Consider the following 27,918-nt stretch of genomic DNA (forward strand, 5'->3'; position numbering starts at 1 on the left):
TGGCTGCACCAGTAGCGAGCCTACAGTTAACCTTTAGCCTGTTTGAAAACACAAGGTTTTAGCAATGCATTGCCAAAACGGCATTCTTCATCATTTATAGTCACTCTAGAAAAGACCGAAGGGATCGCACTGAGACTGGTTACGCAACTTTAAATCAGTAATTATAGCGGAAGGGACACTAATATTTCATAATGCTGATACGATTGTGTCTGATATTTAGAGTGACTGAGTTTAATTTTGCTGAGAATATTCCTCCAATTGGTGATACACCAGTTAACTAAATAAGAAGCTATAAAACAAAACCACAAAACAAATCTACAAAAATATTATTAATAAATATATTTGTTTATTATTGTAAATAATATTACTTGTGTCTCACGGGGTCTCAAATAATAAGTGAATCATTCTAATCAATCTAAAAATCACTCTATCGTTTCATTCAAGTGGTTCAGGTATATCAAATGGTTCACAAAAGGTGGACATTAAAGGGATAGTTCACCCAAAAATGAAAATTCTGTCATTGATTACTCACCCTCATGTCGTTCCAAACCCGTAAGACCTTCGTTCATTTTCGGAACACAAATGAAGATATTTTTGATGATTTTCGAGAGCTTTCTGACCCTCCATAGGCAGCAAAATAACTACGTTTAAGGTCAGAAAGGTAGCAATAGTCCTAAAATAGTCCATGTGACATCAGTGGTTCAACCGTAATGTTATGAATGTACGAGAGAATACTTTTTGTGTGCAAAGAAAACAAAAATAACGACTTTATTTGACAATTTCTTCTCTTCTGTGTCTTCGACACGTTCACGAGAGTATCATAACACATGGACTATTTTAATGATGTCCTTACAACCTTTCTTTGCCTTGAACCGTGGTAGTTGCGAATTACGGATTTCATCAAAAATACTGTATCTTAATTTGTGTTCTGAAGATGAACGAGCACCTTATGGGTTTGGAACGACATGAGGGTGAGGAATTAATGACAAAATTTTCATTTTTAGGTAAACTATTCCTTGAATCTGTTAGTATCGTCACGACTTTCATCTAGCTACACTCCTCTCCATGCTGGTAATTAGGATCTGACCTCAGTGGTCTAGAAGACACACTCTTACACAGAGATAAAGATTTGTTAATAGACATTGTCTGAATAGCTTCTGAGGGCTGAATGTTGTGGAATGTGGCTGAGGCATCAACAAGGACACATCGAAATGTTCTCGGAACGTGAATAACATGAATGTCCATGTCACAAACGCACATGTAACCACCAATACTGCCGTTCCCACTCAGTGACAATCAGTTCACTCCATGTGCACTGAAGACGAGAAATGAGACACTTTCACAGCTCTGGCTGGAATATTACGAGGAAGCAAACATTAGTAGGGCCAGCCTAGGTCTGTGTCTCAGAGCTAGTAAGCAAACACAACAGATAGCTCCGGGGCAGGCGGCAGTCCCTCCTCGAAGCCAGGTGTTTGGGTCTAGGGGCGTTTAGGGCGGTGAGACAACTCATATTTATCATATTTACACACACACTTTTCAGCATCTACGTGTTAGATGTGGCCCTTGTTTGTTTCAGTGAAAACAACAACAGTAGCAGCAGTAGAGAGTGTGTCGTGTCTGGCCCTGAATAATGCATGACATCTGGTGAATAATTTAAATCACCAAACATCAGGTTTAAAAGTTTAATCCTGGGACTTGCTCCCAATGTTCAGAATTATATGCAGCGATCTGGACAGTGCAGATTCTCAATAGGATGAACTGCGAAAGAGATTCCAGAGAGGACTGGAGAAGATGGAGAATATTGAAAAAGCTTTTATTTTGCCAAAAGCAGTTCTTCAAATATAGTTTAAAACCAACAACTACATTTTTCAGTAGCGTGAAAGTTACTGTTGTCAAACAATGTGGCTTGGTTTGCCAACAACAGGCTATCTAACGCAATCAAATGTTATATATTTGCTTTTAATGTCATATTGTATTGCACACACAGCTTTGCTGAAGCTATAAATCAAACACTCTTTCCTAAATGGTCTTTCTTCTCAAATGTAATGTCAAAAGGTTTGATTCGTTCAAGTAATGCAGTTCATTCTAAATGGTCCCATCTACTGAATTAGTTTGCCCTAAATGTTCCTCTTTATCATATGTAGGAATGTCCGACTCATTTTAGTGAATCGGTTTGCCTAAAAAGGCCCTTTCTCTAGAAATCTGATTCATTCTAGTGAACCGATTCATTCAGTTTAATCAGTTCACCCAAATACGGTGAGAAGGTTTGATTCATTATAGTGAATCAGTTTGGACTCGATGAACCTTTCTCTCATATTTAGCACCAGAAAATCATTGAATCAGTTGCTCTCTCTCATACGTAGCTTTGAACAGTTTATTCGAATGGTTCATGAAAATTTATATACAGTATATACACTTTAATAAGCCCTTTTTGGCACTTTAGCTCTTATTTTTTCTCTCTCAAATTCTGAGTAGCTTGGCAAACTACAGTTTCAAAGTAGCTTCCCAACATTGGCATTCTTGAAAAGTGTGAGTACTGGAGCCTTATGTCATCAGAGCTTTCCCTGAGATATAATTACCTTTGCTGGACTCATCATCAAGACACCCAGGGGCTGATGGGACAGGACGATTAGAGCACTCCTGCCCACAAAACCACTTCCTTCTCTTCTTCCCCTTTCTTTTTTCTACTACTTCTAGCTCTTTTCATCATGAAACTGGAGATGTGCGTGAATGATCTTTCTGTCTCTTGTTTTCCTCTTCCTCCTCCTCCTCCTCTCTCACTGCTTTTTTCTCTCTTTAATTCCATTAAAGCCTATTTTTGAGTGTGCTGTTCATTAAAGAGGACTCTTGCACGTCATTAAAGGGAAGTGGTTAATTAAAAGGGGACCTCCCCTGCGGGACTCACATTAGCTCCATGTGTGTGGCTCTCTGGGAGGCAGGCGCAGTGGTACGAACCCACACTAGTGTCACAGCTGTCTGCATGGCCATGGCACTCACACCTAAGGGGACAAAGACACACAATTAGAAGCCACATCCTTCTGGAGAACCTTCATAGCTGTTCTTCTCATACATCTAATGGAACTTCTTCCCAAGGAAAAGCCGGAATATGGATTTACATTAATACAGTAAACAGAAATAGGGTGAGATTGAAGAATTAGCTCAAAAAACAGGATGTGATGATAATGCAGATTATGTTAATAATAATTTTACTTCCATAGTGTGACACATACTGCGGGACCTGACTGGCTGAAAAATATAAGGGCTTAGTTATGTCAGCAATAAGATTTTTTTTTTATTATTGTATTATATTATATTGGAATAAATTATTATGTTGGAATGACATGCAATAACCATTTTAGGCCATTAAAAATAAAAAAACTGCTGTAATTTTATGTTGACATGAAATTAGTCTGATGTCAAATCAGTTGCAGGAAATGTCACATTTAATTATTTTAAAATATATATATTATCAATACAATTTCTACAGTTAATTTAAACCTAAATGTATAATTTTCTCTTCCATTTTAAGGCCACTTGGAAATACGTAGCAGGTTTCAACAAATCAACAGGGTCAGCAACATCAACGGCACCTGACAAAATCTTCCTCTTCCCTTTTCACATTCCCTAGATCTCTCTATCAGTCTTTCATTCCTTCATTCTCTCTGTGCATGGCTAATAGGACATTCGCATTCAACATTTATAAATGCCAGTGGAAATATCAACGGCATGTCGTAATGTACAACAGCAGACCTGACAGGTCTCCATCAGACGGAACACGCACCTGCAGGTCACTGCTTTAATTATTCATTCTCAAGGGCCCTTATTCGGCATTATCATCCACCCATCTTTACACGGCTCCCTCTAAAAGCAGCACCCTTCACCTCCGTTACTCAAACAAACAACGTAACAAGCAAACAAGAGAGGAGGAGTGGAAAAGAAAGAGGGCTGTCGTTATTGCTGGAGGTTATTACCGTATGAGCGTAAAGCAGACACTAATGCTCCCAGACACAGCTTGACACCCTGTCAGAATACCTCAAAGGCTGAATTTACGCACATTTTAGTCCCCAAACACACATACATCCTCTTCTCAGCCTCTCACGGGTTTGAACTGTCAGTCTCCCTAAGGGGGCGAATCCACTACTGTTTACTCTCTGCCTTTGTTTCTCCGGCGAAGCTGTTGGGATGTCTCAGAGAGCGAAAGAAGAGAGCCGTATAGGAAAAAAAAAGAGAGAGAGAAAAGGCGGGGAGGACGGGGGACACCTCTGAATGTCAGAGGATGATGAGATTTCACAGTCTCTAAATCTCGATTTCGTCTGTGCCAGTTTAACTAGCTCTTAATTAAAGCTGCCTTCTCTCGCTCACTCAGACACACTCGCACAGCGAGAGCGAGCCAAGTTACAGCTGCCTGCATAATGACATAATTACCATAGTCGTAAGAACAGTGGCTGTTTAATGTCTGAAGGTATACATGGGTATAACACCATGTCTCGGCTTCTGAAGAGACAAAAGAACATTTTCGACATTCTTGAGAGACGTAGAAGAACATTTCAGACTGATTAGCTGAAGCCTCTGAGAGAAAAAACACAAGTTCTGAAGTTTTCCTGCCAGTGATTTCCAAATGTGGCATCCACACTGTAATTACAAGACCATTAACGGGAAGACAAAATCTGTGTTAAACATGGCATTACTTTCTGTGGCTAATAACAGACATGTCATCGATCCTCCAGTTGTGTCAAACTAGCAAACATAATTTGTCTCCCATCTCCACTTGGTCTTGAACCTAAAAGTATTTTGGTTTCATCAAAGTCTGAATTATTCTGCCTTATCTGCCTACTGATTTTCTCATCAAACACAGAAATCCAATCAAATTTAAAAAGTCCACAAATTATGTCAAATTTTATTACTGGGAACAGTAATCATGGGGCAAAAAGGGGAGATTGTGTCGCGTAACAGCTGATTGGGGTTGACTGGTGTCAGGGTGCTGTTGGTTTCGGACCTGCCGCTAATGGTGATCTCGTCCACAGCGTAGTAGCGATGACGGAAAGGAACCGTGGGATCTTGGGTATGGTACTGGCCGTGGAGGTGGATTCTCACATGTGTGGCTCTCACAAACTCCTGCAGGGCGGCACTGTTGTAGAAGTCGTTGTAGCCCGGTCGCAGGTTCGGCTCAGGTGTCAGCATGCTGAAGGTGATATTTCCACGGGAGAAAGGTATGTTGCTGATGCAAAAGATAGACACAAATTTAAAAAATTGCATCAAGTGTAATTTCCAGACCTGAAAAGGTCATGAAAAATTCTACAAAGAATATAATTTTAGGAGGTTATGCAAAGCTCTATATTAGGTGGCCTTAAGTACTGTGTACTTACATTTAAATTATTCATTTGATACAATGCACTTATTGTGTACATACATGTTAAATTGTACTTAAAAGGTTACTCCGCCCCAAAATGAAAATTTTGTCATTAATCACTTACCCCCATGTCGGTCCAAAGCCGTAAAAAAATGTGTTTGTCTTCGGAACACAATTTAAGATATTTTGGATGAAAACCGGGAGTCTTGTGACTGTCCCACTGACTGCCAAGTAAATAACACTGTCGAGCCCCAGAAAAGTATGAAAATGGGGGTAAGTAATTAATGACAAAATTTTCATTTTGGGGTGGAGTAACCCTTTAAACCTACCCATACCACCAAACCTGTCCCTAACTTTAACCGTATCCCACCTCAATAGCAGCAAAAGTGTCTTGCAATACAATATGAGCACAATAAGTACATTGTACTTATATTTTGATGCAAGTACATAGCAGTTAAGGCCACCTAATATAAAGTGGGACCAGTTCTAAAATACTTTTCATGCTGAAATTGGTATTTGTGAAATGAAAAAATAAAGAAATAAAAAACCTTATCCTATAAATTCATTGGTCACAAAAAGTATAAACCCTGAAATCCATTTAGTTCTTAATGTCTTAAATTATGGCATTATTTCATATATTTCTCCTTGGAAGAAAATTAGTCATCAGGCATATTTTGAAAAGACATAAGGATGAGTAAATGATGACAGTACCTTATTTTTTGGGTGAACAACCCCTTTAAAGTGTTACAAACATAAAATGTACCCTTTATATTATCCTACTGACTAAAAAAAGAAAGGGAAAAAGGAATAATATTCCTGCATCTTAAGCTTTGAGCGTGTGAGTGATTGAAAGAGACCGAGATTTTCAAGTTTTGACATAGCAGGGTAACACGCTGTCAGGTTTAAAATGAAACGTGTCACTAGCTGCTGAAATGAACAAACATCAAAGAAATTGGAAAAGCAAAGGTCTTTTCTTTGCATCTTAGAACTACTGAGAGGAAATTTCACTAATACAGGTTTAAAATATAGTTTAGTTATATGGGGTTTGAAAGGGAGATTTCTCAGAGGGCAGGAATAAATGGGGTGAATGAGAAAGTTCTCGAGGTCTTTCCAGGGGGCAGGACAGGTATAGCCCCTACTGCATTATTCACTCTCAAGAAAGATCCACAGAGCGCTTCTGCACGTTTCAGCCCTAATGCTGGTAGACTTATCCAGGACAAACCTGTGTGAAGAAAGTCTTTTGTCCCCATCTCTTCTCCATCTACCTGTGCTCTCTATCCCTCTCTTTCCCCACATGCTATGATGTGACATGTCTGAAGAGTCTAAGTGCAGACCCTTATGCCACTGGGTCGAAGCTTTTGTTTGTAAACTAAAATACTCAGACAGGTAAAGTGTTGAAACATCTGGTCATTATGGCGTTCATCCAAGCAGGACCAAACTTAGCAGGATGAATAGCTAACATTTTAAACATATTCATCATGACCCAACTTAAAATGTAGTATGATGTTATGTAGATCATTGGTTCTCAACCTTTATGATTGTAAGGCCCCCTGTCGTTGTTTTCAAACTTTTTATAAACAGAAACTGTGATTATTCATATATTAAATTAATTATGATTCATTGTGTGTTTCAAGAACTTTAAAGAACATTAAAAAAATATATAGTTATTGAGAGGGGAAAATAAATAGCTAATTATTATTTTCTTTTGTAATTCAAAGTTAGATTACTTGATTTTATCTGATTGTATTAATAAAAATGATTTATTTAAAAACTTTAAGTCATCCAGTAACCCCCTTGGAAGTTTGCTGAAGCCCCCTAGTGGGCCCCGGCCCCTGGTTGAGAACCACTAGTGTAGACATGTATTTACACATTTAAACAATGTGCTTCAATGTGGGTCCTCAAATAACTGTAGGTAGACTGAAAGAAAAATGTATAATTTAAACATGATTGCCTTTCACTAATCCTTTTGTGAGGGATAATTATGAATGTTTAATGTGCCCCGTCAAATTAGAAAAAAAAAGACACATGAACTGTAGTTTATCGTCATAAACAGTTACGATAACCCTCTCGGCCCAAATCCATTAAAATAACTGTTCTCATTTTCTCTTTCGTATGCATGTGAAACCAGGTGCTTGTGTGGTCCATAACAGCTAAGTATCTCTGCTGTCTTGATTGCGGCCAAGGACAGCAGAGATCAGATCTGAGCAGGCTGGACTGCTGCCAAGAGCAGCATTTTCCTCCCCATTCTCCTCCTAGATCCTCCAAAAGCTCACTAAATGACAATCCGCTGCTTTTATCAAAGTAGGAACTTGTCTCAACCCACTTTGATACAGCTTACTAGGGGTGGGACAATAAATCGATACGGCGATATATCCTTCTCCATACGATACGAGAATCGATATCTGGCGCCAAATATCGATATTTTAATTAATACAATAAGGCACTCTAAATAGATTTCCCTGTTCACAGCGTCTAAAAATGTGTGGAAATCGCGGCCGCGCCATTTCCAGCTTTCCAAAAGCACTCTGACTCTGAGCAAGTTCCATGAACCGTGCTCTCTATGAAGATGGGGAAGCACGAGGAACCGAAGGATAAACAGATTTCCAGCCACTGTATTAGCTTTACTGCTATATATATGTTTATGGAGATGAAAACTAAAAAACTGCCCCGGAACAGCTATCAGCGTGGACCATAGGCACCAATCACGTTATTATTGCAGAGCGCATATTCAGTTCATGAGTAGCCTAACCTCTCCACTCGGATCGCAGGTGGATTTCCCTCACTATATGAGTGAGAGAGAGCGCCGCCGGTGCGTCCAGTTTTATGTGAACAAAACTGGATGCTGTCCCTCTCTCTCAGATATTACAAGTACGCGTTATGCAGTGTGAACAGTGGGCACTGACCGGCAGAAACATAAATCTGCACCTATGGCATGGAGGACGAAACAAAACCTTGTCAGAGCCATAGTGCGGCACAGAAGTGTGCAGTGTGTGTGCTTGCCGCACATCTACATTTGAAATAACAAACCTGAGCGTGCAAAAGACGCGATGTGAACCGCTATTTCTTCGTGTGGGGCTCCGTTTTTATGATGAGAGGAGTAGAAAGGTTGAGAAAGCACTCCAGGTAAATTTTGAAATGTACCAGGTTTATATTATATCGATCTATCTAGTTTTTTTTTTTTTCTGTTTGATAAGCAGTTAAATGTGTTTGTTTACACACAGAGAAAAATAAAAGTGTAAGCTTTTAATAAGTCCAAGAATAAAATGGTTAATTTAGCCTACTCAAAATGTAAAAAAAAAATGTACAGAACTTTTTTTGCTGTTTTCTAACAGTTTGGACTTGAATAAAGAAAGGACTGTTATCAGAGTCAGAAGTGCCTGTGGATGGACTAACAGACATATAGAGTGCGTGTGTGTGTATAGACTACCTGGGCAACTGTAGACAGTTTACAGAATCAGGACGATCCAAAGGCCCGTTATCCTCCATCCCAAAGTAGCTGCAGTTCTTGGCCAAGAACTGCCAGTCCTTCCATTCTGAGCTCCCGATTGTCTTCCTTTGAATGCGGACCGCTTCAGGCTGAGCATTGAGGAACTGGAGTATCACGTAGAAAACCTGTAAAGGAAGCATGAAAAATTGACAGAGGGTGAAATATGCATGAAATACTAAACAGCAATGGATTATCTATTATCTGCACAGCAACAGTCAATGCTCTGCCGCCTCCTAAAGCACGCCGGCGCTTTGAAGAACAGCTTGAAGCACCGCTTTACTCTTCCCTCTCTCCCTCTGTGGCTTCATTTTGAGGAGTTTGTCGAGAAACTGGTTGCAGCTTTGACTAAGTGGACACTTCAAAGTCTGTGTGGTGGTGTGTTTTATCTGGTATTGAGAGGAGAGACTGAGGCAGAGCTGCATAAATCCTCTACTTCTTTACAGCTGGACTCTCTGCTCAGCTTGGCTTAGCCACATGGATGACTGGGCGACTCACTCAGACAAACACAAAGGACTTTAGGTCGGCTTTAGTGTATTCAAATGGAAAAGACGCTACCCAGTGTCTAGATTTGAGAAAGCAGCCACACAAATAGACAACGTCAGGTTGAAGCTTACTTTAAACCAGTGGCTTTCAAACAGAAGTCCTGGGCCTAAATGGGGCCTCTGCAACCTTTCTGGGGGCCCCCCAATAAATCTTAAAATGTTGTTGTAGTAACATTATCATAATTAAAATGCCATGAGGATATGAGGGTCTAAATGAGGTAATATTGTCCAAGACAAAGTGGGGCCTTGGAGTCAAAATAGTTAAAGGGGTCATGAACTGAGAAACCAAAATTCCAAACACAGCCTCTTGCAGAAAAAAATCAATGCCTGCTTCTACAGCACTGCATGTCTTGCGCATGTAAACAAAAGAAGCAAAGGCAGGATTACGCAGAAATCAAACGATATAGATGGCTCTGAACACAACAAGACGCTGTGCGGTGCCAAGTTGAAAGTGGAAAAATTAGTGGAAAAACGGTCTTTGCCTTGCCTTCCTTCTGATCCCAACATTAGGAAAGAGTGGATGAACTTTATTTTTAATGAAGTTTCAGACCGCGTCAGTTATCACAGCAGCGTCCATCTATGAGGAATGTACGCTGTCAAACATACACAACTGTTAGCCAATCATAGCGGTTGCCGTTTACAAAAATAACATTATAAGGGGACCTCAGAGAACAGTACAAAATAATAAAAAAGGCAGTTCATGACCCCTTTAAGAATCACTGCTTTAAACCATATATTGTCTTGATGCTCCTTAAACTAAACTTTTATGAAGCTAAACTAAAAACCTTTATTGGTGGGTATGTACCTGGTACTGTCCATTCTCCAGATCTATAGTAATGGTTATTCCTTTGTCCAGCAGCTCTAAAGTGGGAAAGACGGAGGAGATCCAGGTGGTTCCAATGTCATTGTCATTGATGTAATGCAGTGGGTGGGCATCCTGGTTCAGACGGAGCACTTTGTTATTGGTGGTATCATTGGCTGCGTTGGGAATGCAGTACCTCTCCACTAGGGGGTGCACTCTGGGGTGACTGGAAGGGCAGCGGCATGTCAACTGGGTGTGTAGGTGAGGGAACTGTCCAGTGTACACCTCTTCAATCTCTCTGAAATATAAAAATGCATGATTTAAAATTGTTCACATCTGTGTTTTTACACTGGTTTTGTTTCAGGACCCAGAATATATATAGCACATCTTTGTAAAACTACTTCTGCAGCTACATCTGATGTTAATGCCCTGTGACCTTATACTTACCTGTTGGTTAATGCCTTTGGATAAAATCTAAAATCCTGCATCCTTCCAATGAATTGATTTGATCCTGGGGAGAAAAAGAAAGGAAAGTCAATGGGCGCTATTGAAGACGGTCTGCAGAATCCATAGCAACTAGTGGATTACCTTATCTATGTCTTTATTTGAGTTAAAGAGACACTTGCTGCATGGTGGGATCTATTATGCTTATTTACAGTTCTCTGTGAGCATTAATCCCACCGGCTGGATGGGCGGCATAGATCCAAGCCTAAACGTGCAGATCCATCCACATCAACAGATAAGATATAATCACTTCTGTTCTAATAACCGGCTCTGATTGAGATGTCATATATGGATGTTTGCCCTGAAATCTTTTCATCTTTGTGTGCTGCGTCTGTGTTTTATATGAGATATTGTCGTATTTATATAGCATATTTAATTTCATTAAAAAATAAAAACACAAATTAATAAGGGGTTTGTATGCATATGAGTATGCAATACATGCATACATAAAATAAATGATTCAAAATTTGTATTTTTGTGCTCTAGTCAAAAATTTCAAATGGCATGATGTTTGTCTGAACCTGCCTTTGACTTTAAATCTTATAAGAACTCCCTCTATGCTTTGTCCACATGAGTTCTACATGAATCAAACAAGCATTTCAGACCCCTGGGCTCTGGATGTAGAGTTAGAAATGTGTGCAAAATGGATTACACAGACTGCAACTTTCATGTGAAGCTGTTGTGTGTGTGCATGTTTGACAGTAAATGAGGCATGCTCTATTTGAAGAGTGTATACAGTACAGTGGATTGCTCCCTTGTACTTCTGTGCCATTTAGGAAATGAGAGAAACAAGCAGCACTGGTAACCAACCTACTGTGTCCTCTGAGAGATCTGGGCAAAATTATTGTCATTTTTGCAAACATACACAGCAATGTTGAGCTAAGATTAAAATGAATGCAGAATGAACTTAAAGAAACTTTAGCAAGTCTATGCTATTTGTGCATGTGTATTCAAAACGTGTGTGTGTGTGTGTGTGTGTGTGTGTGATTGTGTGTATTTCATTCCCTGGGGGTATTACAGAAATCCCATCTCATCTCATTTATGAGGAGATTATTTGTTGCCATATGGTCACCCTTGACCTATATAAACTCCAACTATGATTAGTTGCAGGCTTATGAATATTTCTATAATGGAAAAATGTAACATGTCTGCAAATTAGTGTGTCCTTTTCCGCACTCAATTTGAGTGATAGGAAACTGTGTGAAACTGTTAGATGAGGATAGCTGCAGCTTTGAAAAAAAAAATCAAATATATAATAAAAACAGCATAATAAAAACTGAAAGAGCAATGTAGGAGTACAGAAATCATTACCATTAGAACTTCTACCGATCCACAGGGCACCCTCTGAGATTATGTCATCAACTGGTCCTGCCAAGGTTTGTGTGTCCAAAGCTGTGCCATCATCCTCTTGACCATTCAGGAACAAGCTCACACTTGTGTCATGTATCTATGGATTCATTAGAAATAAGACAAATGAGTTACAAAATGCATGATTCAGTCAATTGCTATAACATATATAATAAAAATAATATGGCTTCCATATCAGTAATGTACCATGACAGAAAGGATGTCATGTAGGCAGCAAGGCAACAGACCTAATATTTATGTTTTTTATGGCTGATGATTGCGGGTACTTTTCTCAGATAACGCCCCTTCATCACATTCATATTTGCATGTTCTTTCACAGTCTCCTTTAAAAAAGGTGCATGGAAATAAATCAACTAAAAAATCCATAAGGATGAAGGCAGCGCTAGACTGGAGGATCCTTAAGCTGCTCTCTTTCATGGCCGCTGATTGAAGACTGTAGAGAGGCTATTCTTGAAATCTCTAACCGGCCAGTGACTTGCTGCTGAGATCTGAAGCAACGTCACAGTGATGTAAATGAATCCTGAAGTGCTTCATCCCATTTACCAGCCCTGCAGACTCTTGAAAGAGCTCTGGTGCTCCTATTGTTGCTTTCCTAGCATTTATTTCCTCTCCTCCTTCCATTCTAGTAACTGTTGCTTTGGGACAATAATATGGGGGTATTTGTTTTCCAACTGTACCATCAAGCCTTTTTGTATCATCAAAATTGTTAAAATTAATACAATGAAGTATTTATGACATGGGATATTTAAGCAATATCAGACAAGATGGTTGTGATTTGGCACAAACAGCAAAAGTGTGATACTGTTTTTTACCCAACTGTTTACTAAACAAAGTAATATCATGCAACTTATGTTTCACACAAAAAAGTGAAGTTTTGTTTTTTCATCCAACCAAATGAGCTCCAAACAAAATCAATCATTGAGCTTAATGTGTCAACAAACAACATATTTTCAGTTACAATCCAAGGAGGCCTAAAATGCCTGGAGAAAATCATCCATTGGCATTCACATTCATGACTTCATGATGATGCAGAATGGCTGATAGCACCAAAAGAATGAAGTTGAATACTTTGCTAGTGATGTCCCTTAGATGTGATTTTCCAAGGCAGCAAATAGAGAAAAAGATTAAATTCAAGTTCATTTTATAATTTTTAACTATTAATCAGGCAATAATAATGCATCTCTTTATGTAGTGAAATATTAACCATAAATATGTGATTGTAAAATAAATTTCATCAGAACACACTAATAGCAAAATTTAGATTTTAGAATGGAGAATGGCATTGATACAGCATCTACAGCCTCAGGCGCTATGCTAAACGGCCAAACATGGCTGCTTGTACAATCTGGTTTTGATTCCAGCTTCATTCACTCCAGCAGGAAATTGGACTATTTCAGTCAGAAAGGAAGGACCGCCATTCTTCTGGTCACATTTTTTGCAGTAGTTTCAATGATTAATTTGTGCATTGCTTTAGTTATAGTTTAAATTGTGTTTATTAAAGTATTACACATATGACTTTGGGATTTGTTTTTGTTATTAGATTTCACCATTAAATGTGAATAAACACCATTTATATGATACATTATTTGATACATAGTTAGCATTTTTGAACCTCTGGTTTCATTCATTGTCCCAAAGTCAGTGGGGTTTTTTTTATTAAATGCCTAAAATAAGGTCTGTGGTTAACAGAAGCTCAATGTGTTTTTATGTTTTTACATAAAATACATCAATAATTCCCCACTCCTGATTTTCAAAGACTTTATGTGTCTTGAAAAAGGCAGTTGCTAACAAATGGCTAAATGGGACTACAGAGGTTGTCTGGGACATTAAACATTATCATGCAAAACTCATCTTCATACTAGCCCACAGTTAAAGCCTCGTTGTGTTTATGCTCACACTACTCCAAACTATTCTTTTTCAAACATTCCAACTTGTAAATTTTAAATGAAGACTAAACGAGTTGTTGGAAGGTTAGTGGTAGTTTGTCGTTTTTTTGTAAAGATTATCTTTGTGAACAAAATGTAAGAATCATAAACTTTTGTCAGTCACAGAGCTTATTTTCTGCAATAATCCAGCCAATGGCAAAATCCTATTGGCTTTTTATGGAGGGAACCAGGGTAATGCTAACTTCTGGGCTGGCCTACAAAATTACATCATTCCTGCAACAATCTATCTGATCTATCTTTGAAATATCTTGATAAAAACTTGTAAAAACTGAATTATGTGAATATGGTAATCATAGGCTGCTTACAGTACACACTGCAGCGCAGTAAAGTTGTTACTGCCTAGTTTCCTTTTTGAGTTTATCATTGTGTCAGGTTTATCAACATCAGTGTGTATGTGTGTGTTTTTAAGGTGGGGAAAATAAGTGTTTGCTGATTTGAACTGCTTGTGTCCTAAGTGCATCACTTGGGTAGCTCATATTGTGTTAGAATGCAGGTGTGTGTTTGTAGTGTGGGACTGGTCTGACCTGTCTGGAACGCTGCCTTATGAGATCAAACCAGTGTGGAGCAGATTAATAACTGGCCGTTCTGTGGAGCTCTTAGTAACGTACTAATCAGCAGGTGCTGACATCTTAAAAGCTCCTCTCCGCTTTCAAATTGAAAAAGGAACATTTAATCTGCACAGGGATTTACCAGAATGTGCAACAAATTTATGCCATTATTTATATAACAATGGCCATTAAGCAAAGATCCAACTAGCAGTAGAAACTCCTAGACAAAACTAACAATAATTTGTTCCTAAAGTATTGCAGCTTTACATAAAGAAGCCACATAAATACATATTTTGTAAATGGTGGAAAAGTACTAACATTTTTTTAGCTTTAAATCTATGGGAAATGGCAACGCTAAGAGAGTGTCATAAGACACCACAACACCCTAAAAACACTGAGCCAAAGCTGTAACTTAATAGCTGACATTAAGAAATAGTAACACTACCTAACTGCTAAAGGTCTACTGTCCATCAGCCTTGTAGAATTGAATACTGAACAAATATTAGCTGTTTTTTTTTTTTTTTTACATGTGGCAACACAAGATCTTTAAAAGGATCACAAAATTGAAAAGCTACTAATTCTTCATCATTTAGAAGTAACTTTTATTGAACATTTATTGAAAATGAGTTGCAAAAACAGCTTGTTTTGAAAGGGTTTAGCACTTTAGACCATTTGCACTGAAATCCTGAGAAGGAAACAGATTATTACACTTTGCATTAGACTCAACAGCAAACTCGTAGCCTGCATTTTGCCTCCAATGGTATGAGAAAAAGCAAAAAAAAAACAAACAAAAAAAAGGTCAGGGAAAAACTAAACTATGGCTGTTTGTGTAAAAAGAAACCTCTGGGGAAAAAAATGAATGAACTAATAAAATATGACCTCTTTAAACTGAAGCAGACCATCTGACATGAGAATTTATGAAATACTTAAAACCCTTTTTGTGTGTTCAAGGAAGACAATTTAGCCTGCGATTCTGTTCTAAGAAAACAACAGTGCACAATCTTTCTAAAATCTAACTGGGGGCTTTTTATATCAGCGATTTCATAATTCACACCAAAAACAATGTTGTGATCTTTGGGCTTGGACCATAAAGCAGGGGCAGATACAAGCTTAACCTGAAGCCAAGTCGTCTGCAGCAGCGTGAGTGACAAACCATTCCATGATAAAGCCCTTTCCATTTCGGCACTGGAGGAGCTGTCAGGGCCTCTAGAAATATTCCACTCTGGATGAGGGTATCAGCGCGAGCAATCCTCCTCTTTTAATGCTGATACCTGCCGGAGCCCTGCCCTTCTATCTGTGAACACACACTCTCTCCCGCCACCTCATACACACTCACACATACATAACCGCAAACACGTGAGATGTTTTATTTATGGCTTATAGCTAGGCCTCACTGCGATTCTTATCATTTAAATGAAGCAAAAAGGTTTTCCTATTTGTAATTTGTTACATTATCACATGTTTCATAATGCACTCAGAGGCCAGTGCGGTGATGTGAAATATAACCATCACAGACAGGAAGTTTGCAGTGCTGCTATTGACGCCGGGGCCTCTCTTCACTGTCCACCATTACTGTGCGAAGAAAACTGATGAAAAGCCAATTTCCCCTTTATCACATTAACGCAGCCATGAGAGAGAAACATTTGTTCTACTCAAGTACTCTAAAGATACAATTACCAATCTCACATATACATGTTTTATACCAGCCTTCTTCCTCCTGCTGTGAGGATGGCAACAATATATTAAGACTAGCATGACAGTTTATTTAAGAAAAGAAAATTGTCTCTGTGGAGCTGGAGAAGTCAGAAATATATAAGGCAATGTGTCAGTGCTTTTAATAAAGGTAATAACTCTTGAGAGGCTATGCTTTACACAGAAAGCATATCTTGAGTTTTTTTCCACTGTTCACTGTGTCTGAACAGAATATGATTTATTTTTACTAACTAGGGTCTCAATACAATGTAATATTACTATAGTTTTTACAGTTATGGTTAGGTGTCAGTAAAGAATGAGCATCCTCACATAAAGAAAAAGCTTGCTTATGATGCTGAAGAGTGAAGATCCTGTAAAATCCAGGCAGACGATAAGTGGTGCATTTTTGTACCTTAATGATAAGTGGCATTAAATACTAAATCTGATTAGATATTTATTATTATTTAATATTTACCATATGTTCAAGCAGTGACTGTGCACAACAGAACAGCGAGCGCAATGGGTATGATTGCAACTTTGACATTTTAAACTGGGAAATTAGCAAATTTTCATAAACCCCAGTGTATGTAAGCATATGGAATAATTGTTTTACTGGAAGCTGTTTGTTTTTACAGTATCATTAATGGTCTTCCTGCAGGGGTAATGATGCAGGAATATCTAGATATGTGGTGAATTACAATCTTTTTACATCAAGATAATGATTTCAAGTGGACTGTTTCTTGAAAACATGACATTTACAAGCAATTTACAAGTGCAAATGTTCCTAATTGATCCGGTTGTCATTAAGGATATTAATCAAGCATGCTCTCTCACCAGTAAGCGAGGAGGGTGAATTCAATGCAGCTTCAGTGCAAGAATGGAAAGAGCAATGCCTAAGTGATTGTCCTGTTATTTCCCGTTTTTCTCACTTGTTTCTGACTTTGAAAGTGCTGGAAACACAAGGAGAGCTATATCTATGGCTCATCTATGGATGAAAATGCTTAATTTCTCTGGGGAACCTTAATAAAAAAAAGGGTTAAGACAACCCACCACCAATAAATAAGGTATTTTCTATGGAAAATTTTATTTTGAGACGATGTTCATATTATTTATTTATTTATTGTGGAGTTTGCTATAGCAAGCATGACCATCACCATTGCTTACGCTCACAATTATATCTATCTATCTATCTATCTATCTAGTAGTATATATATATATATATATATATATAGATATATATACACACATTTAGTCATTTAGCAGACACTTTTATCCAAAGCGACTTACAAATGAGGACAGTGGAAGCAATCAAAATCAACAAAAGAACAATATGCAAGTGCTATGACAAGTCTCAGTTAGCCTAAAGCAGTAAACATAGCAAGGTTTTTTTAATTATATAATAAAGAAAAAGAAAATAGATAGAAAACAAAAAGAATAGAGTAAGCTAGTGTTAGAGGCCATTTTTGCTTTTTGTTAATTGTATAGTAAATAAAAGGAAACATAGAATACAAAAAGAATAGAGAAGCTATTTTTTTTTTTTTTTTAACAAGCAGTTAGTAAATGAATAGAGTGCAAGTCTAAAAGGGTCAAGCTTTTTTTTTTTTAAGAATAGAATTAGAATAGAGAGTGCTAGAGTTAGAGGATCAAATAAAGATGTAAGAGATGTGTTTTCTTGAAGATGGCTAAGGACTCAGCTGCTCGGATTGAGTTGGGCAGGTCATTCCACCAGAAGGGAACATTATATATATATATATATATATATATTAGGGGTGTCAACGTTAATGCGTTAACGCATGTGATTAATCAAAATTTTTTAATACGTTAATATTTTTTTAACGCAGATTAATCATTTGATAAGGTTTGACCCCAACTTCTTGCCGTCATCGCAGTGCGGAAGGTTATCTATCATTGTGTGATGAGGGTACAGCGAACCAGTGTTGCCAGGGTAACGGCACAAGTGGGCTATTTTGAAAATACAGTTGCGGGAAAAAATTACAGAGCCGTGGGTTGTGGTTTTTTGGGCTACTTTTTTAATGTACCGCGGCCGCTCAAAGTGCATATAGACAAATAAAAATGAAAATAGATCCTTTTACTAATGTGTATTATACTTGGAATGTATACCTGACGACTTAAGAACGGAGAGGCGGTTGTAACATCAAACAACGTGAGTTTCAGCAGAGCATACATGTTAAGGCTTTTACACAGCAGAAATAAACATGACAACAGCCACTATAGATTATATAAGATAATAAACACACGATTACGATAGATATAGTCTGTATGTGATTTTCTTGAGGTGGATGTGTGCATCTGAAATGCTAATTTGTGCAGCAATATAAAAGGCTATAAATAGCATATTTTAAAAACATTAAACGACCAAATTCTACACGTGATCTTAAAAGGACGTTATTACAAATACTCGATGGTGGTTTGAAGTGTGTTCTGAGTAAAAGTGTACTATTAATCTCATAAATTGTCTTGTGTAGCATGATGCTAATGTTAGCTCTAATGCAGCTGCAGAACAGGTCCAAATCTTCTTTATAATGCATTTTGCCATAATACTTCATGTAAGGTCGCAAGAAATGTTTTGTTGTATTTATTTAGAAATACTCTTGATAATAGTTGGGTAAATGTATACTGGGATTGAAGCGATGTGGCTTGGTAAACGTTTTATTGCCAGTTTAAAGGCTGATAATGGCTGAATAAAAACAAAAGAATAATGATAAAAGAATAATAAGGATTATGTCTCATACCTGGCGGAAGTGTGAAAGATTCTGTTTCCTTAAACTAGTTTGTCATGCATTTCTTTTTCAACACATTTACAGGTAATTCCTAGTATTTTAAATTTGCGATTAATCATGATTAATCCCAGTCCATGACTGTGATTAACGCGATTAAATTTTTTAATCGATTGACAGCACTAATATATATACAGTATACACATACAAACAAAGGTAACTAAAGTATTCACTCAAAAAGATTGATAATACTGTTTTTTTATAATAATGTATTTTAAAAAATTATTTAAAAAGTATAATAATAAAAAAAAATAATAATAAAGTTAATATCAGCATTCACAGGTTGATAATTCTACAATTTGTTAAAAGAAGACATTAGAATTTCTTATAATGTAAAGTCATTAAGCATTATAGACCTTCAAAATCATGAGATGTTTAAGCAGTTAAAATGTTGATACAACCTTTATGGAATTGAAAATCAGACCAAGTAAGTGAGCACATATATCATGCACTTGCAAGATTACAAGTCTCGAACAACCATCAAAGTGAAATAACCAATCCCACATTTCATGTAGGCTCTCATTATTTATTACCACCAAAGATGAAATATATAATTGAGCCAATATAGTGCACATGCAACGTTTTCTGTTTGATGAATTGCCGTTTATTTAGAAATGCCGGAAATGTTTAACATACCGGCGCGTTTTAGCACCTGACTTATTGCCGTCCGGCTTTATTTATGTAGTGCGCTGAGTGCTGGTGTGTTCATATGACTTTGCTGTACACTTTACAGATTGTGGATGCGGGGGCAGCGTGCCACGAGCTACCCATCCATCTCCTGACAGGCCTCAGATCCAGGATTGTACACTTCATTTTTTCCTCTACCCATCCCTCTCGCGCCTTTCACTAGCAATAAACACATGCTAACTAGGCAGAAGGGCAGCGGCAGCTAAACAGAGGAGACGTAATCAGCTCCGCCACATCTGCAAAGAGCCACGACCCCGCAGCTATGACAGATTACAGGACTCTGTTGTGGCCACACAATGCATTTGATCTGTCTGATCAGCGCGGACGATTTCCGGGATGGTTCTTGCCCCGTGGCCGTATGCCCGTCTGTCATTGTTACTCACGCCCAGTCTGAGAGACATAATATACAGTGAAATTGCTCATATCAACTTATGGCCATTACCAGTTTCGCAAGAAGCTCTGCCACTCAGCATTGCCCCTTTTGATTTATATCCATCCGCCGCTGATCTTCTCTGACTTTAATCTGAATAAAGACTCCTGAGAAAACTTGCCAAGGAAAGCCCATCTCTGGGCAAACGTTTAATTCCGTCTGACATTGATGTGCTGAAACACACATAAATGCCTTGACGGACCAGATTAAACAATGCTCTGCACGTCATTGCTGAGGGTTCTCAAAAGGCCAGCGTACTTTCCTCTTGATACGACACGTAATTTAAAACCAGTATATTCACAAGTACTGCAAGACGTGCCGCCCATGTCCTGTAGAAGTCAACTCCAAGAGCTTAAAGCTGCAAAGACTCTAATTTCCTGTCAACACTTTGGGGTGATTTATTCGCCACTCATGGCCTCCGGTGCCCGTGGACAGTGAGCTGGGGAAAGGTGGAAGCTCTCCTTGCCTCCATCCACCTTGTTTCACCTTCACTTGCGCTGCCAATCAGTCTCCATCACTCTGGGTGGCATGAGAAGCTCTGAAAGGTCAGCTGACCCGCTGCCAGCTCCCCTGCCAGAGCCAGAGGGCAGCCTGATAGCAGCGCTGATGTCTCCTCTGCTAGAGATTTTACTCCTGTGCTTCGGTAAAGTTTATTCACAGCACACCTTTATCTACAAAGATAAACATCTGTTTGACATTCTTGATATTTGAATTTAGAATTTGAAATGTATATTTTCTATGTGAAAAGCAATGAACAATAGACGTGATTCTATTTGCAATTGCATCTTACAACAACAAGAAGTGAGGACTTGGAGTCTATTTGTGTTAAAAACTGTATTACTAAACATACACTGTGAAAGCGAGCTGCCTACGGGCCTTTATTATCCTGCATGATCTTTTTTTTCTCACACAGATAGTTTGACTCCAGGCAGCCAGCTACCCTTCACCAACCCCACCACCCCACCCCAGTTTTAGTGGTCCTCTGGCTCAAGGGGCCCTGGGCCACAGGCTGGCTGGCCTACTTATCTTTGGGTGGGTTGAAGTTCACGCAGGGTGATGAGGCATGTGCACATTCGGGTTAAGAGCTTGAGACTCGGCAGCTCTTGGCCAAAACAAATGTCCCTGGAGAACGGGCGTCTGCCACAGTGCAAGCCTCTGCGATCGAAATGGCACGGCCAAGGCCTAGACCCTTGTGGAAGCTCTAATTGTGCGTGAAAATGTTCATTAACTTGTGGGATTCTCACGAACTTCGAACAGCCAAAGACAACATATAAACAGCCACAAGAGCACAGTTTCAGATCGCCTCCCATAGGAGCTGCAGTGTTATAAACAATGCTGTTCAATATATAAGAGGATAATATTGAGTAAATGAAAAGAGTTGCAGATATGATGTTGCTACTTTCTTGTCTATTCTTGCTGTGCCAAATGATGTTAGAATTAACAGGTGCATGTCTCTGAGCAACTCTGAAATGAATCAGTTGAGCGATCGATTCTAATGATGCACTTATGATGCACAAATGATATGTTTGTCTTCAGCAAGAATCAATGTTTTTTTAAGACTGGAATGCACAACACAACTTTTGGTTTGGGTTTCCCCCGATTCACAGTTTGGAGCCAGTCTGCAGATTTGAGCTGGCAGATTTCATGTAAAATTGTGTATGGAGCGTCTCCTGACATCAAGGCGCACATTTCTGCATGAGTTTGTAACAATTTTAAAGTCTATGATGTGTATGATGATATTAGTGTATGATGGCCAGTTTTCCTCTGAGACCATTTACAAAGTCGGTAAGTGTATGATGCCTAACGTTTTAAAATCTGTTCAGATTTTAAATGTCGTGTAGTGTATTCCAGCCATTAGTGAATCCACTGATGGAATGATTCAGTGAATCACTCATAAGTCACTTGTTCAGCTTGTGAATGAATCAATGTTCGTTTTCAAACTAATTAGTTCATTTAACAATTAAATGACTCACTCATAAAGCCACCAACTGGCAACCTACAGAGAGACTCATTGAAAAATCCCCACTACTAATGTACAGACTGACAGTCTGTCTGGAACATATAAACACAACAGTCCTAATGCTGTTGGACTGCATATCAGAGCTCTTGAAACACCCTCTGCCAAACAAATTCATGGACTGGAAATAACTATTGTATAAATACATATTCAAGACTTTATGGTTCTACTCATTACTTTAGAAACTGCATGAAAACACTTTGTCATTTCAGAAAATATATAGAAGCAATCAAAATGAAACTGATTATGGTTTTATTTCAACTTCTATATAAGAAGCTAAAGGGGAAAATAAGTTTTCAAGATGCATAACTCAGTTCTGTTTGACCCAAGCAAAGTCCTGTCTCTACTTGGCATCACAGCAGCTTTTTAAATTGTAACTAAACACGAGACCTGAAAGTGAGAGCAGACAAAACAATGTCTGTGACATGGATACCACAAAATGGACAAGCTGTAGATGTGATAATGTCCACTTCACTAGCGAAGAACTGCATCAAAAGACTTCCAACCTTTATATGCGAGAAAAAGAAGTTTTAAGCATTCATAAGAGCGTGTTTTGTCATGACAGGCACCTGACACACATTGATATGATAATTCAGATTTACGTTGAGGAGCGGCTATAATCACTGTTCCTCCTTGGCATTTACATTTTCAACTTTCCCTCTTCAACGACTCTTTTTATGTGTCGAGACCTGCCGAAGCTCGTCAGCTACGCTGTGATACGTTCACGGTTTTGAACTGACGTGCAAAGAGAGACAAAAAGAACACTGTTGTACTTTTCCTCCCTGCCGAGTCTTATGCCACTCGATACTTGCTTGATCTCAATTACAGCCCACAACTTCAGAGAGACAAATTACCCACAATAAGCAGCGCAACAAACAACTGTCAGGAGCCCACTGTCGCTCCTCATCGTCATCCAAGCGGGCAGCATAAAAGGCATATCACTCTTCTCTAGCTTCTCCTCCTCTGTTGCTCTCACTCTCCTTTTAAAGTAATGACTACAGACAAGCACCTACAGATCAACTCCTCTTTTCTTTTTCCCTGAAGCTTTTCTAAACGCTGTAATGTTGTATTCCGTTTGAGTGTTGCTTTTTTCCTCTGCTCTCTTTATCTTGGAGTTTCTTTTGACTATAGAGGCTTCCTCAACAGGCAGCAGGAAGACAGCTACCTGACAGGGTGCTTAATTATTTGGCGGCCTGCATATGACAAAACTATACTGGCAGTCAGTAACGGAGTTAAAGACAACAAATAATCCCAAACTGACCCTAAGGGAATGCGAACGTAATGTGATAATGATTATAGACCCTTTTAGGGCCGACGTCACAGTTACGTCACAGCGCTAACTGGAGGCAAAACAAAGCGAAAACTGGAGGCAGCCCATTCAAAACAGTGCAGATTCGGCTACATAAGGAGCTTAAAATATCATTTTGTTGTGATGGTGGGTGCCAGAATCGATGTAGTAGAGGCTTCCCTTTGAAATTTTAACGCATACCTGCTGCCTCTGCCAGACAAAACGACAGCTGTGGTTAAATGCGATAAAACGAGCGGACTGGACAGAAACGATCGTTAAAAATGCTCGCGTTTGCAGTGCACTCTTCTTATCAGAAAAGGTTAAATAAAGTATTGTCTTTTGTTGTTATGGGCGCGTCTAAAGATTTATTATGCATCTCACGACACTATGTCGTGTATGAAATAATGTCTGTGTACATGTGTGTAAAACAACAAACTGACGATTTATATGCTTTTGTAATTGTATAAACGTTATGATTAATTGTGGCTGGAATAATAATGTAGCTGTAAAAATAGTTACCTATTGAAATTGAAATATATACATCTTCACGACTAGATGGACACGGTGAGTTTGTCTTTACTATACAGGTTAGATGTGAGTCACTCAACCGGAGGGAATCCTGCCAGATCGTCCATCCTTTAAGTAAAAGTGTGTGCGGGTCAGCCAATCTGGTTTCGTCCGTTAAAGTTAACCTTTTCAAATAACAAACGCGGTCCCGGACAGTGAGTGCCCTTACATATGCAGGTAAAATTGGAATTTCTCCAGTTATTGTTAAAAAAGCAAGCTAACAAGCTTCATAGCTAGCGTTAGTGAAGCGGTCAGGGGAATCTTTCTGCCTCCAGCTAAGCTCCTGTAGCTAAGACATACAACATGCAAAACTAATGTTAACGGTATGGATGGGTCTGGACAGTCAACTAGTCCAGTGAATTTCAACCAGGGGTGAGCTGCTTTTAAAGAGCACTTGGAAAGATTGTTTTTGCTTTGTTAAACCTATAAAACAGAAACTGACTCAAAATAAAAAATTTTGGAGTATCAATATAATAAAATTAATCAATCCATACAAATGAAAATGATTACTTTTATTTTATAGTACCTTAACATTCAATTAATTGATAAAAAATGACAATTAATAAAGTTAAAATTCTTTATTTTGGGAGCGCCTTAACATTTTTACTTTCTTTTTAAAGAAATTCAATAGGCTGCAATAAGTGTTACATACATTTAGTTTGGTGTTGATAATTCAAGTAAATAAGACAAAAAAGGTTTGGGAAACACTGGACTAGTTGATCACTGAAGTTGACAAGTTTATGCTGATTTTTTGGTACTTTGTAATGAATTTACAGACTTCTCAGAAATTGATGTCTTAGCATATAGCTTTAAATAGGATTAACCAGCAGACATTCAGCATAAATCCAAGCATAAACAGGCTAGACAATATTTTATTGCACACACTATCATAAGATGTATATCATGCATAATTTGTATATCTCCATTTTTGTAAGGAGTATATTTAAATACTAATAGAATCAGAGTTATTTATCCTCTGTGTTTAATATCTATCATTTATTTTATTAAAACATGTATACATCCCTAAGAAATGTGTCTGGTGTCTAAATCACCTAAATGACCGTAAATCAGCCTAAAGGACAACTACCTCATTTATTGTATTATTATTCATTGAAAATATGTAATTTTATAGTTAAAAGATATCTGTCACTTTTAAAAAGGGCAGATGCATAATGCATTGATATCACTATTGTACAGTTACCATTTTTTATGTTTACGCTTGTAATGGTTTTCACAATCATATTCAAAGGATAGTTCTTTACCTGTGAAAAAAAGCTGGCAAGAAACTAGGTACTTAGAGACTGTGTCAGTAATAGTCCTCAGCAAGTAGACCACCATGAAGAGTTAAGGCTGAAAATAGGCTAATTTTGTCCCAAGAATACAGTGGCCGGCCAGCAGTTTAAATTCCTAATGGGCACAGAAAATATATCTTATATAGTCCAAGTCAAGGCTGTCACAGGAAGGGAACATATAACCTCTGAATTTGTGGGAAGGATCTCATTATCATAATAATGTTTTCTGTCCCAGAAGTCAACCTGCTATTCATAATCTGAACGATTGCAATTTAAAGCCATAATAATCACTACTATTGTAAGGTAATACTCTCCACAGACAGAGCACTCTGTTTCCTGATGATGGCCAAGTTTATCCTCTGCTCCTTCTCCTTTCACTTCAGACACAGAGATACAGGCAGCCATTTCCAAAGCTGAACAATGCCAGAGAGCCAGTCCTAATGGGACTGACTGGTACTTTGTCTGTGCAAAGGGCTCTGGAAGCTGAGAATGAAACATGACCCAGCAATTACACAGTTTTGTGCTCTTCATATTTGCATCGCTGCACTGGATGCGGATCATTCTTTGAAAACAAAGCAGAGGCAAAAGCAGCTGAACGTTTCTGACAGGAATGAAGCAGACACGACTGTCCTGGTGTGTGTGTGTGTTGATTTGTATTCAGAGCAGGGTGTGTGAGGGGTTGACCTGCTCTCTTCCCCCTATCTGCCCTCACAGCTGCAGGAAAGCAGATGTTTACCACTGTAATTAACGCCTTCTATTCATGCATCTTGTCCAAAGTGGAAATCTGTTGTGACATGGGTTCAGCGAGAACCTGCTGCGGGTTCTCCCGACACAATATTAATATCAATATTTTCCAGCGGCTAATTACCTCAAATATGAATGGATGGTGATTTAGTGTTGCCAGGGCAACACTACATGACACCTGACCAAGATTTCTTTTATACGATTTCTTCTGCAGTGCTAGAAAAACTATTCATCCCTACTGGCACCTAAGCATATACTTTATCGTATATTCAAATAATCTCAATCACATCAAACCTATTTACGTCTGAAAAATCTCAACAGTCATTTTAAAGAGAAGAAATTCAAATTGACCATTTACAACAGGAAGTTGAGTTGTAACACAGTATAAGATACATATAAGAGCTTGACCTTTTTAAAAACATTTTTAAAAGTACATTTTTGTTCTCTATTTTAATCAATTTTTTTTTTATTAATAAATAGTCTTATTGTAGATAAGCAAACAAACATTTTCCAACAACTTTTCCTTTCTGTTAACATGACCAACAATTAAACGATACCATCACAACTATCCAAAAGTGATCCAAACCTGATGGATAAAATCAAGCACTACCCTATTTCCCACTAAATATTAAGTTTGACTTTACAGTTGGATATCACATTGTAAAGTTACATGCTGTTTCATGCTGTCGTGAATAGTATGTGACACATATAAATGACCACGGAAAGAATAAGAGAATAGAAACATGCTGCCTACCTGTAGAGCCATGTGTGTCCAGTGGCCTATGCTAATGTGACCTGCGGTCTTCATGCTTATGGAGAAGTTTTGTTTGCTGTGAATGCCATAGTGGATCTGAATGTCATCCTTGGAGACTGTCACCAGCAGCACTAGTCGGCCCACAGCACTCTTTTCCATTAAAGTCCTGCACATTAGAAAAACAAGCATTAATGTTTTGTTGAGAGCAATTCAGGCACTCAAAACAAGCAACATAAAAGAATATCCAAAACAGGCCTAAATTTACAATAAATATCATTTGGAATTGCATAACGCATCTTCGTATAAAGTGCCTGATATTATTTCATATAAGAACAGTTAAAGACATTAGTAAGCAATCAATACACCTTCAAAATATCGGCTATGAAAATCCAACAACCCTCTTTTACTGGGAAATTCCTTGCCATCTAAAATGAACATCACTCTGACATTTATGCATGTTGTATCAATATTTTCCATTTGCCTTTTCTTGTTACTCGAAAACACCCTCATACACTGTCATATGAAACACCATTACAGACGTTTTACGGGAAACGGCAGCATTTACGAACACAGGCCACCGCATCCAATAAATCATAAAGCATTTGTACTCAGGTTGCGGCTGGCCCCGGAGTCAGAAACATCTCACCTACAGCCAAGCTTTTGCTGCCTGCTCCACTTGCAATTAGGCCAGGCATCTCGAGGGAAGGCAACGTTTTAGTATTCAATAAGTCTACTAAGGCAAGTGTTCCAAAAAACTACGTCTGAGCGGTGTATATTTTTATGTTATATTACCAAGGGGATCTTAGGCAGGTATTAAACACAGGCCAATTAATTCACTAAGAACAGAATAAACACGCAAGCCTGTTGACTCTGCCTCACGCTGCTTCAAGGAGAGAACGCGACGGATGAACCGCCTTGACCGCACGAACTCGCTTATTTATTTTTCAACACTACACGCTTGTGGCTTTCTCTCTCTTTTCATGCTCTGCACTTGATATAAAATGCTGAAACAGTTGTTCTTCTTCTACAGCCTCTCTGACTCCATCCTTTCATCCCATCACCCACTTTCAACTATATCATTTTCTGTGCTGTGGAAAAACAA

At 38.4% G+C, this 27,918-nt stretch overlaps 1 protein-coding gene across 1 annotated transcript in view; it reads right to left on the bottom strand.

Moving 5' to 3' along the window:
- The window catches only part of ush2a (Usher syndrome 2A (autosomal recessive, mild)), a 220,568-nt gene that overhangs the window by 189,957 nt on the left and 2,693 nt on the right, over nt 1–27,918 (bottom strand). The window contains exons 4-10 of the mRNA XM_058749724.1: nt 26,817–26,982; nt 11,997–12,132; nt 10,629–10,692; nt 10,185–10,479; nt 8,778–8,962; nt 4,997–5,218; nt 2,906–2,999 (exon numbers count right to left, since the gene is read on the bottom strand). Of these exons, the coding sequence (XP_058605707.1) occupies nt 2,906–2,999; nt 4,997–5,218; nt 8,778–8,962; nt 10,185–10,479; nt 10,629–10,692; nt 11,997–12,132; nt 26,817–26,982 (1,162 nt within the window). The remainder of the gene's footprint in view (nt 1–2,905; nt 3,000–4,996; nt 5,219–8,777; nt 8,963–10,184; nt 10,480–10,628; nt 10,693–11,996; nt 12,133–26,816; nt 26,983–27,918) is intronic.

Source organism: Onychostoma macrolepis, chromosome 17 (assembly GCF_012432095.1).
Source record: "Onychostoma macrolepis isolate SWU-2019 chromosome 17, ASM1243209v1, whole genome shotgun sequence".
NCBI classification, from domain to species: Eukaryota; Metazoa; Chordata; class Actinopteri; order Cypriniformes; family Cyprinidae; genus Onychostoma; species Onychostoma macrolepis.